Source organism: Salmo salar, chromosome 24 (assembly GCF_965601325.2).
Source record: "Salmo salar chromosome 24, fSalSal1, whole genome shotgun sequence".
Taxonomy (NCBI): Eukaryota; Metazoa; Chordata; class Actinopteri; order Salmoniformes; family Salmonidae; genus Salmo; species Salmo salar.
The window spans coordinates 40,676,723-40,689,921 of record NC_138314.1 but is presented as its reverse complement, the minus strand read 5'-3'; the positions used below and the strand labels follow the sequence as shown (position 1 = coordinate 40,689,921).

At 42.9% G+C, this 13,199-nt stretch overlaps 1 protein-coding gene across 2 annotated transcripts in view; it reads right to left on the bottom strand.

The window, feature by feature from the left end:
- Window positions 1–9,920: 9,920 nt before the first annotated feature.
- unc5ca (unc-5 netrin receptor Ca) overlaps window positions 9,921–13,199 on the bottom strand; it is a 308,049-nt gene continuing 304,770 nt past the window's right edge. For both annotated transcript variants that reach the window (XM_045707149.2, XM_045707150.2), the window contains one exon: window positions 9,921–12,517. In XM_045707149.2, the coding sequence (XP_045563105.1) occupies window positions 12,373–12,517 (145 nt within the window). In that variant the 3' untranslated portion in view covers window positions 9,921–12,372. The remainder of the gene's footprint in view (window positions 12,518–13,199) is intronic.

Sequence of the window (13,199 nt, the reverse complement as noted above, 5' to 3'; positions counted from 1 at the left end):
GCCTATCAAACAAGCGTTGAGATGGGTGCCTGTTCATCTGCAAGAAGAGTTTGACAAGCATTTGCAGGACGTGTTAGAAAGGGGAATAGTTAGCCCATCCATCAGTCCATGGGCAGCACCAGTGGTGTTAGTAAGAAAGAAGGATGGCTCAATCAGGCTCTGTGCGGATTACAGAAGGTTAAACTAAAAAATATGCTTATCCACTTTCAAGGATTGACGAGACCGTGGACTCGCTTGCCGGTGCTCAGTGGTTTTCCACTTTAGACTTAGCCAGTGAGTACTGGCAAGTTGAGGTATACACCGAGGATCATTGCAAAACTGCATCTGAGACAAAGAGAGGGCTTTTCAAATTTCAGGCCATGGGGTTGGAGTTGACAAATGCACCAAGCATCTTCCAGCGCCTCATGGACCTGGTTTTGGCTGATTTACAGTGAACAACATGTTTGGTGTACTAAGATGACATCATAGGGTTTGGTCGTACATTCAAAGAACATGTGAAGTGTTTAGACAAGGTTTTCAGCAGATTGGAGCAAGCAGGATTTAAGGTGAAGCCATCTAAGTGCCATTTGTTCAGGTCGCAGGTGAGCTACCTGGGACACATCTCGGCTGAGGGAGTGTCTACTGACCCGAAGAAAACAGAGACAGTCAGGTCATGGCCTAGCCCCAAGTTACTGACAGAAGCAAGAAGCTTTTCTAGGCCTGGTGTCACACTACAGGAGGTTCATACCAGATTTTGCAGCTATGGGTGAGCCTTTGTACAAATTGGTGGAAATGTTTGAGTGGAACGCAGCGTGTCAAGTGGCCTTTAATTAATTAAAGCCGAAACTTAACCACATCCCCCACACTTGCTTTCCCGGACCCAAATCTAGATTTCATAATGGATACTGATGCATGTCGCACAGACATAGGGGCAGTCTTCTCCCAGAAACACGAGGGTAGAGAGCCAGTCAGGCACTGTCAAAACAGGAGAGGAAGTATTCAACTACCAAGAAGGAGCTTCTTGCTGTGGTAGTGTTTCTTAAACATTTCACAGACTTTTTGCTGGAGAGGACAATTCTATTGGGAAATGATCACAGCTCACTGAGGTGGCTGAGTAACTTCAAACAACCTGAGGGACAGTTGACTAGATGGCTAGAGAAACTGGATCAGTTTTACCATGATATTGTCGTTGAGGCCAGAGAGACTGCACAGTAATGCAGATGGTGTATCACGCCGACACACACACACAGAGAGTGTGGACACAGCCATCTCACAGGAGGCCACTGTCAATCTGAGAGCCATCGTAAACAAGCCTCAGGATGTCACTATTGAGCCTGCAGTTGGAGCTCAAACGAGCCAGGCAGTACCCAAAAAATGCAGCTTTCCTTTTGGAAGCACAGGATAGACACCCAATTGTCTCCCAGTTAAAGAAAGGACAAAAATAGTGTAAAGCAGAGCTCCCTATGGAGTTGCAATCAGAGCCAAAGTTCAGGCCTTTCAAACAAGTGTGGGGGGCATTACATGTGAAGAATGGGGTGTTATTCCTTGAGAGTCAAAACTATGAGACAGATGACACTATCTGGAGAGGGGTTGTACCAGATGAGCTCGTTCATGAGGTACTTACCTTTATCCACAATGATAGAACAGGAGGCCATGTAGGAGTTGAAAACCTCACCTGTAATATCAGAGCAAGATTTTATTGGCCAGGCTGGCAGAGAGCCATAAAGCAGTGGTGTAAGGGCTGTGTGGCGTGCGCTGTGTATAAGTTACAGGGTTCTGCCCCCAGAGCACCCATGACAAGTTCTGTCACAGGCTGCCCTTTTGAGAGGATAGCTGTAGACTTAATGGGTCCATTTACAGAGATGGGATGAGGTAATTATGGTAGTGGTAGTGTCATATTACTTTACTAGGTGGTCAGAGGCATATGCCATGCCCAATCAGGAAGCAGTAATAGTGGGCAAGAAACTGGTAGAGGAATTTGTGTTGAAGCTAGGCGTTCCTCTCTCTATCCATAGCGACCAGGGGTGACATTTAGAGAGCTGTGCAATCTTTTACAAATGAACAAAGCCCAAACCTCTCCATACCACCCACAATCAAATGGTTTAGTGGAAAGAATGAACAGAACTCTGATCAATATGATGTCATTTTTTGTTGATGACAATCAAATAAATTAGGATGAGATACTCCCATATGTGATGACAGCATACAGGAGTAGTGTTCAATCTTTGGGGCTCCTGAGTGCCGCAGCTGTCTAAGGCACTGCATCTCAGTGCTAGAGGTGTCACTACAGGCCCTGGTTCGATCCCGGCCTGTATCACAATCGTCGGTGATTGGGAGTCCCATAGGGCGGCGCAGAATTGGCCCAGCGTCGTCCGGGTTAGGGGAGTGTTTGGCCGGGGTAGGCCGTCATTGTAAAATAAGAATTTGTTCTTAACTGATTTGCCTAGTTAAATAAAAAATATATATATTCCACGGGGTTCACACCATACATGGTACTTTTCAGTACTGAAATGACATTACCAGTTAATGTGGTTATGGAAACATTATGTGTCTCAGTATGTGCAAAAGGTGCAAGGGTATTCAAGCACTGTAAGGGAAGCTGTAAAGAGAAATCACATAAAAGCCACATGTAAACAAAAGCAATACATTGATCTAAAGGTGACACCCCAGAGGTAGGAGGAAAATTAATATGTGTGGCTTAGAGACTACCACAGGGGATCACCCAAACTGAGACAGAAATTCAAGTGTCCTTTCAAAATTGAAAAGAAACTGTCAGAGGTGCTGTATGAAGAAATACAGTGTAATGGATCTTATCATGCTGTGGTACACTACAACAGGCTCAAACCTTACTTGGGTTTGTTTCAAAGCATGAGGTTACTGGCACGGGACAAGAGCCTGAGTTGAGCACAGACATACTACCCCTCAAGAAAACAGGGTTCTCCAAGGTAAAAGCATCCAATAGGTTACCCTTCAAGAGAAGGGTGGGGGACATTGTGAGACTGTGGGTTCCAAGGGATGTTAATGTCTCAGTGGAATGGGAACTGGACACTGTCAGGACTGAAAGCTCAGTCGAAGACACAGAGACTCATACAAAGCAAACGGACGTGAACACTGAGTTGCCCTGTGCACCTGTAAGAGAAAGTGTTTCCTTTGAGACGGGTCAAGCACCTGAGTCAATTGCAGCGGAAGATCACATCGGTCGGGGTAGACCCCAAATAAAGTCGGAAGTTTACATTCACTTAGGTTGGAGTCAATAAAACTTGTTTTTCAACCACTCCACCAATTTCTTGTTAACAAACTATAACTTTGGAAAGTCGGTTAGGACATCTATTTTGTGCATGACACAAGTAATTTTTCCAACAATTGTTTACAGACAGATTATTTCACTTATAATTCACTGTATCACAATTCCAGTGGGTCAGAAGTTTACATACACTAAGTTGACTGTGCCTTTAAACAGCTTGTAAAATTCCAGAAAATGATGTCATTGCTTTAGAAGCTTCTGATAGGCTAATTGACATCATTTGAGTCAATTGGAGGTGTACCTGTGGATGTATTTCAAGGCCTACCTTCAAACTCAATGCCTCTGCTTGAAATGATGGGAAAATCAAAAGAAATCAGCCAAGACCTCAGAAAATAATTGTAGACCTCCACAAGTCTGGTTCATCCTTGGGAGCAATTTCCAAATGCCTGAAGGTACCACGTTCATCTGTACAAACAATAATACGCAAGTATAAACACCATGGGACCACGCAGCCGTCATACCACTCAGGAAGGAGACTCGTTCTGTCTCTTAGAGATGAACGTACTTTGGTGCAAAAAGTGCAAATCAATCCCAGAACAACAGCAAAGGACCTTGTGAAGATGCTGGAGGAAACAGGTACAGAAGTATCTATATCCACAGTAAAACGAGTCCTATATCAACATAATCTGAAAGGCCGCTCAGCAAGGAAGAAGCCATCGCTCCGATACCGCCATAAAAAAGCCAGACTACGGTTTGCAACTGCACATGGAGACAAAGATCGTAGTTTTTGGAGAAATGTCCTCTGGTCTGATGAAACAAAAATACAACTGTTTAGCCATAATGACCATTGTTATGTTTGGAGGAAAAAGGGGGATGCTTGCAAGCCAAAGAACACCATCCCAACCGTGAAGCACGGGGGTGCCAGCATCATGTTGTTGGGGTGCTTTGCTGCAGGAGGAACTGGTGCACTTCACAAGCATTCTTCCGAAGTTGTGGCAAAATGGCTTAAGGCCTACAAACCTGACTCAGTTACACCAGCTCTGTCAGGAGGAATGGGCCAAAATCCACATAATTTATTGTGGGAAGCTCGTGGAAGGCTACCCAAAACGTTTGACCCAAGTTCAACAATTTAAAGGTAATTCTACCAAATACTAATTGAGTGTATGTGACTTCTGACCCACTGGGAATGTGATGAAAGAAATACAAGCTGAAATAAATCATTCTCTATTATTATTCTGACATTTCAGATTCTTAAAATAAAGTGGTGATCCTTACTGACCTAAGACATGGAATTTTTACTAGGATTAAATGTCAGGAATTGTGAAAAGCTAAGTTTAAATGTATTTGGCTAAGGTGTATGTAAACTTCCCACTTCAACTGTATTAGGAGACCTGTTTGGTCAATGCATTCTGAATGCATTTGGTTACTGTACACTTCTCAGAGGTTATTTTATGTGTGTTTATCCAGATTATTAAACAAAGAGTGTTCAGTTTAAGAACGGGGTAATGTAATGTTTTACACAATGTTATACAAATGAGTTGCTGTGTGTGAGAATGTGGGAGGCATGCTGAGGGAGAGTTTTTGGGAAGGTGTTTTTGTGCTGCCAGTCAGTGTTGGGGAGCACTGTCTGTTCATCCAAATAAAATACTACTTGATTATTACATGGGAAATCAGTGTCCTAGACTGTTTACACTAGTCAACAAACTACATGTGAGTTTTGGTGGCCTTACTGGTTCATTACAATATACAGCAACACCTATTCAATAATCTCTTTAGATGTTATATCCCTGCATTGCTACTGCTGTATCATCAAATGAATGATCTAAGTGATTCTCAAAATGAATAGGAAATATAGTCAAGGTTATAAATAATGATTTTTAATTGTCCTTCAAACTTTACTTTCGTCAAAGAATCCTCCATTTGCAGCAATTACAGCCTTGTAGACCTTTGGCATTGTAGTTGTCAATTTGCTGAGATAATCTGAAGAGATTTCACCTCATGCTTCCTGAAGCACCACCCACAAGTTGGATTGGCTTGATGGGCACTTCTTACTTACCATACGGTCAAGCTGCTCCCACAAATCCCCAATAGGGTTGAGATCTGGTGACTGTGCTGGCCACTCCATTATAGACAGAATACCAACTGGCTGCTTCTTCCCTAAATAGTTCTTGCATAGTTTGGAGCTGTGCTTTGGGTCATTGTCCTGTTGTAGGAGGAAATTGGCTCCAATTGAGCGCCGTCCACAGGGTATGGCATGGCATTGCAAAATGGAGTGATAGCCTTCCTTCTTCAAGATCCCTTTTACCCTGTACAAATCTCCCACTTTACCACCACCAAAGCACCCCCAGGCCATCACATTGCCTCCACCATGTTTGACAGATGGCGTCAAGCACTCCTCCAGCATCTTTTCTTTTTTTCACAAATGTTCTTCTTTGTAATCCGATCGTCTCAAACTTAGATTTATCTGTCCTTAATACTTTTTTTCAATCTTCCTCTGTCCAGTGTCTGTGTTCTTTTGCCCATCTTAATCTTTTATTTTTATTGGCCAGTCTGAGATATGGCTTTTTCTTTGCAACTCTGCCTAGAAGGCCAGCATCCCTGAGTCGCCTCTTCACTGTTGACATTGAGACTGGTGTTTTGCGGGTACTATTTAATGAAGCTGCCAGTTGAGGACTTGTGAGGTGTCTGTTTCTCAAACTAGACACGCTATTGTACTTGTCCTCTTGCTAAGTTGTGCACAGGGGCCTCCCACACCTCTTTCTATTCTGGTTAGACCCAGTTTGCTCTGTTCTGTGAAAGGAGTAGTACACAGCGTTGTACGAGATCTTCAGTTTCTTGGCAATTTCTCGCATGGAATAGCCTTCATTTCTCAGAACAAGAATAGACTGACGAGTTTCAGAAGAAAGTTATTTTTTCTGGCCATTTAGAGCCTGTAATCAAACCCACAAATGCTGATGCTCCAGATACTCAACTAGTCTAAAGAAGGCCAGTTTTATTGATTCTTTAACCAGCACACAGTTTTCAGCTATGCTAACATAAATGTAAAAGGGTTTTCTCATGATCAATTAGCCTTTTAAAATGATAAACTTGGATTAGCTAACACAACGTGCCATTGGAACACAGGAGTGATGGTTGCTGATAATGGGCGTCAGTACACCTATGTAGATATTCCATAAAAAATCTGCCGTTTCAAGCTACAATAGTCATTTACAACATTAACAATGTCTACACTGTATTTCTGATCAATTTGATGTTATTTTAATGGACAAACATTTTTGCTTTTCTTTCAAAAACAAGGACATTTCTAAGTGACCCCAAACTTTTGAACGGTAGTGTATATACAGTAAAGGAAAAAAGTATTTGATCCCCTGCTGATTTTACTTTATAACATTTTTGACATGCGTTTTTCTGGATTTTTTTGTTGTTATTCTGTCTCTCACTGTTCAAATAAACCTACCATTAAAATTATAGACTGATCATTTCTTTGTCAGTGGGCAAACGTACAAAATCAGCAGGGGATTAAATACTTTTTTCCCTCACTGTAACATTAAGTAGCCCTATTTGAGATGTGAGATATAATCACAACCGTGCATATCCTCCCCAAGCAGACACCTCGACGGCCCTCAAAGTACTTCATTGGACTCTATGTAAACTGGAAACCACATATCCTGAGGCTGCATTTATTGTAGCTGGGGATTTTAACAAAGCTAATCTGAAAACAAAGCTCCATACATTTTATCAGCATATCGAATGCGCGACCCGGGCTAGCAGCATTCTGGATCATTGCTACTCTAACTTCTGCGACGCATACAAAGCCCTCGCTCGTCCTGCTTTCAGCAAGTCTGACCACGACTCCATTTTGTTTCTCCCAGCCTATAGACAGAAACTAAAACAGGAAACGCCCATGCTCAGGTCTGTTCAACGCTGGTCCGACCAGTCGGATTCCACGCTTCAAGATTGCTTCGATCACGTGGACTGGGATATGTTCCGGATAGCCTCAGACAACAACACTGATGTATACGCTGATTCGGTGAGCGAGTTTATTAGCAAGTGCATTGGTGATGTTGTACCCACGGTGACTATTAAAACCTTCCCCAACCAGAAACTGTGGATTGATGGCAGCATTCGCGCAAAACTGAAAGCGCAAACCACTGCTTTTAATCATGGCAAGGCGACCGGAAACATGATTGAATACTCCCCCTTAGTCTTCCTCTGATCCATCTGCAGCTTTTCAGTGATCAGTTTTCTTACTCCTCAGACTCGGCCCAGTTCTCATGTGAAGACTCTGGTATGCCATCTACAATGATGTTATTTCTCCTGGACTGTCCTGCTAGTCTGTTTTCCCAGTCATCTGTAATAATGATTCACAGACAATGCTGATGTCATCTCGCGTGGACTTACAGTTTAATGTCATCTTGCTCCAAATCTCTTTCAAGACATCCACCTCTCCTTGGGAGAACTGCAAACTGTTCTTAAGTTCCTGGACCTCTCTGGTTAGACCGTCCATTTTGTTACTTGAGTCCATCAGTATTTGGACAAAGCTCTTGAAACAATTTTCCTGTTGTTTTAACTTCTTGTAGAACCGTTTTGTTTTTTTGAAAGCTCCTTCACCTTTGATAAAACACTGTCCTCTCCCTTACGCCCACAGGCTTTGGATGACAATGTAGGCTAACGCTGGTACTCCACACAGTTCTGAAACTCTTGCTAGCTTGATAACTAGTTAGCAGCTAGGCTAGCTGCTACGCCAAGCAGCTCCTCAGACTTTTGGTTGGCAGGATACCTGGACAGATATTAGCGGTACCAGCAACTAAGGCTAACCGCTAATACATTTGCATCTGACTGGAATTTTGCTGAGACTTTCCTGTTTCTCCCGTTTAGGTATCTACAGAACTGACACTTCACACTTTTTTACAGTCTTTTGTGTCCTGAAGTACAGCTAGTCAGTGTGTCAGACCTTGTGCTGTCCATCCTACTCAACTACCCAGCTAGCACAGTGGATCTGGGCCGATTCCGGCTGAGAGTCGAGGCACTCGGCTGAGAGTCGAGGCACTCGGCTGAGAGTCGAGGCACTCGGCTGAGAGTCGAGGCACTCGGCTGAGAGTCAGACTCGGCCGACGTCAAGTGGCCCGAGTCTGGGCAGCCTTTGGCAGCATTACTTATGGCTAGGATGCGGGGATTGAGCTCAGGACGATTCCGGTGTGAGTTATCTGGCCCAAATGTATTACTTGGGGCTCAGGCCGATTTCAGGCTACTCTTTGGCAGATGATTACACGGGCTGCTTTATATAATTGAATATTTCATTATTTATTTTTACTTATTTTCTCATTGTTTCTGTGAGCAAAAAATACAATTAACATATACATTCAATTCTTTAAGAGTCCTGTGTATTATTTTGATACTTTGTGCAAGGCAATTGATAAGCATTAAAAACTTTGTAGATGGAGCCTCCCGAGTGGCGTAGCGGACTAAGACACTGCATCGTAGCAGCAAACTGCGTTGCTACAGATGCTGATTTGAGACCCGTGCCGGCCGCAACCAGAAGACCCATGAGGCGATACACAATTGGCCCAGCGTCGTCTGAGTTATGGGAGGGTTTGGCCGGCAGGGATGTCCTTGTCCCATCGCACTGTAATGACTCCTGTGGCAGGCCAGGCGCATGCACACTGACACGGTCACCAGGTGTATGGTGTTCCCTTCGACACAAAATGTTTTTTTGTGGATGGGTATAATTTGTATGTATAAAATGTAATTTAATAATATTTAAAATGACTAAATTGGGTAATTTTGTAGACCTGTATTTAAATTTGCATCAGGCCGCTTCTGGGGGGATTCTGGTAAGATGACGGCAAAGTCGGCTGAATTCCGATAGATGGAAACGGCCTTGAAGTACTTGGGCCAATTCTGGGCAGTCCTTCATTTTGATTCCGGGCCGAGTCCGACACCGGCTGATTCAATCAGTTCCGGCCCCCCGGAAGAGGGCCGCTTTTGGGCCGATTCCTCATTGCTTGCTGGGTACTTTGTCCAACCTTACAAAACCTCCTAAAGAAATGTGAAGGGCATCACTGGGTATCCTTCTCACACTACCGTTCTCTCTCTCTCTCTCTCGCTACACTGTCTCTCCTCAGTTTACAAGAGGAGGAAGAGGGGGCAAACATTTTATCGGTAATCTACAGTACCCCCCTCTTTTATTCCAAGGTACATCTGAGGTACTATCATTGTAATAGAGTTAGACATGGAGAATAGGTTGTTGTGGTTGAATTGTGCACAGAATGAGTGCCTGCCCTGCTTTTCCTCAGTGGTCTGTGCCTTATTAGGCCTGTCAAGAGATATGTTGATGAGACAGAGATGAATCAATGTACTAGGCTTAACATTCCCCCAATAAAACAGTTCCATACTCCTGATGCCTTAACTACTGTTGTGGCTGATTTTCTGATGCATATTCAAGTCAAAAGCGAGACGTGTGCAGAGTTCATACTTGGTTGATCTTCGCGTTGTAATATGTTGCTGAACACCGGGCAATATGGCTTACTTCAATGATGTGTTTGGCCTAATGTAGGACTGACTAGCTCTGGTCCATGGCGTTAGGTCCAGGGCACATTCCTCCACTAATAATATTAGTAGTGGAGGAACGTACACTAACGCTCTGGACCAGAGCTAAACTAGCTCATGCATTAACATAAGACCACATCAGTACTCATTTTCAGCATTGCTTATAAATATAATTTATTAACAGTCTTAAAAATTCTTTCTTACACTTTGTACAGAAACTGAGGAGATGCAAGCGTTTTGGGAGAGTCAGCGGCGGCGTCATGAAGCCAAACTAGAGTGGACGACAACCTCACTACACTAACACAAATGATATCATTAATACTTTTTATCCAGATAATAAAATAAAATGCACTTACTAGCACAGCTCTATTCATATAATTTGTTTGTAAAGGATGCCAAGTTTGCATAGTAGACACAGCTTTTACCAAAAACAAAATAAACCAAACTGGTAAACATACAAACTAGTATCTAACTGTACTGCTCTTTTTATATACTGTACTGAAACAGCCAAAAATGTATTTGACAGTGGTATTCTGTACATCATAAAACATTTACATACTTTGATATCTTCTAACGCAGGCTGTCACATTAACATCCCTGTGTTGTATATTTCACTTTGTTGGTCAACATGCACTCTTTTCTTTCTACATGAAAAATATCCCTTTTTAATTCTTTCAGCATTCACCCTGTTAATGCGTTGTGGAACATATGGCCATATATGGCAATGTGGACATTTTGAAACAGGCTGCAAGTGTGAGCGCTTTTCAAACTATGATACTCTGCGTCCCTGTAGTCCACGTATTCACGGTTCAGTTTGTTATGAAACTGAAGAAAGTTTTGGCTTCTATTTTACCTTCCTGAAACTTTGTCTACGCTATAGCTAAGCAGGTTTTCCACATCTACACAAACAGTTTAATATGCAGCTTTGTCTTCCATTCTAGAGTTGTTTTGAGCCCCACATTTTGACGTTGAAGAAAGGCATACTGTAAGTATCGTTATACGATGTGGGACAGACTATTATCTAACACCTATATTGAAAGTTGTATGTTGTCATTGCATGTATGTTATTCTATAGCCTGGTCCCAGATCTTTGTATGCTATCAAATCAACTCATTGTCATGCCAAACTAGTTATTCTATGGTAAAGATTTTTATTTTCTTTGAAACCAAAATCAAACTCCTCTTCTGAATGACATCAAGTGAGATAATGAAGGACAGAATGTAGAACATAGCTAGTCAAAAAGCCGTTGCCATATTCAACTATGTACCTGTATAAGTTGGGAAAATAAGGCAGTCCAACTTAATGCAACTGAGGCTTTTATGTCCACATTTCATTGCATCTTTTCTCCATATTATGGTATTGGCCTCTCCCCTCTGGTCTCAGATCAGTTTGATATGGTGTAACTCCAGAGCAGACACAGGCAGTCCCACCCGCTCCAGGGTGAAGTTTCCTCTAGGTACAGCTTTGACTCCTCCAATCATAACCTTAACCATTAGTAGGGGAAATGCAAAACTGACCCAAGATCAGCGTCTAGGGGCAACCTCACTGTACTCCAGTCCCCACCCACACCCACTTTATTCTCTATCAGTAAGACCCAGATATGCTTGACCTCAATAATTCTCTGCACATTTATCCCCAACAAAAGCGGCCAGTGCTCAAATGCACAGTTGTTCTGCAAAATAGGCAATTTCGAACAACAAAGCTAATGTGTTAGCTAGCCCCCTCCCTACAGTTCACAGCTCTAACTGAAAATAAATCACAATACAAATGAATAATGATTAACAATAAAGCAAGAGTATAATGCCATTAGAATGTACTTGTTATTCATGTATTTACACGGTTCAGACACGATTATAAGATAGATGTTGTTATTTTCCCAAAGGCCACAGGATGGCGCTAGAGATCAACAAAACCACAATGAAAGAAATTAGACAAAAGGGTAGAAAGACATAAGAGTTTCTTCACCACACCTTGAATCCTGAAATTAAAATCATGATTAAACATATTTAGGGAAATCAACACAAGCTAAATGTAATCAACAGAACCAATGTATGGGTAGTATTGGTGGTGCGGATAAAATGGACTGCATTCGGTTCTCCATATCGCATAACTACATTATTCCAAGGACTCCACTTCAATACTTGTCCCTTTTCGCTCCTTGTCTGTCTCCCTATTCTGACTGAGCGACAGTCACTGAGTAGCCTACATACGTTAGTAAAGTCTGAAGTAGGAAATCATCCACATATATGGACAGCAGAATAGACCGTTTCCTAGGAAACTGTATAAAGAAAAGCAGACTGTACCAAGGAACGCACAGCCAAGGATAACAATGGGATCTCCAGGATTTGTTTTCTTTCTGTTGTCCCCCAATACAAAATAATCACAGCAAAGAGAACGACTCGGATCACACATCAACAACAAGGTCTTTTTGCTCACTAATTTCTCCCACCCACACGTGTTTTTTTGTCCCGACCATTGCCATGGGTGACAGTCAGGACATTGTCTGTCTGTGCGTTGGTCTGTTTGTGTCCGTCGGTGTCCGTGACTCAGACCCACTCAGATGGTCCCTGGTCCGGTCCTCGGGTGTCAGTGCTCCGTCGTCATGGGACCAGGCTGTCGTGGCGACCCATCTCCTCCAGCACGGCGGCCAGTCTGTTGAGGTTCCCGTCTGGGAAGTGTTGGGCCTCCCACAGGTCCAAGATCACCCCTGTGGGACTGGACTTGGTGGCAAAATAGTTCAGATACCTGAGAGACAACAAGAGACAACTTTGTGGTAAAAAAAACAGGGTCGTGTTCATGTCCAACACCATAATGCAGCCATCTTTAGAGCAGTTCTCTCTCCACCCCTGTGCTTAAGGATGAGGCTGCTCCTGCTTAGACGTGAACTAACTTAAGGATGAGGCTGCTCCTGCTTAGACGTGAACTAACTTAAGGATGAGGATGCTCCTGCTTAGACGTGAACTAACTTAAGGATGAGGATGCTCCTGCTTAGATGTGAACTAACTAAAGGATGAAGATGCTCCTGCTTAGATGTGAACTAACTTAAGGATGAGATGCTCCTGCTTAGACGTGAACTAACTAAAGGATGAAGATGCTCCTGCTTAGATGTGAACTAACTAAAGGATGAAGATGCTCCTGCTTAGATGTGAACTAACTAAGGATGAGGATGCTCCTGCTTAGACGTGAACTAACTAAAGGATGAAGATGCTCCTGCTTAGATGTGAACTAACTAAAGGATGAAGATGCTCCTGCTTAGATGTGAACTAACTTAAGGATGAGGATGCTCCTGCTTAGATGTGAACTAACTTAAGGATGAGGATGCTCCTGCTTAGATGTGAACTAACTTAAGGATGAGGATGCTCCTGCTTAGACGTGAACTAACTTAAGGATGAGGAGTAGGATGCTTAGACGTGAACTAACTTAAGCA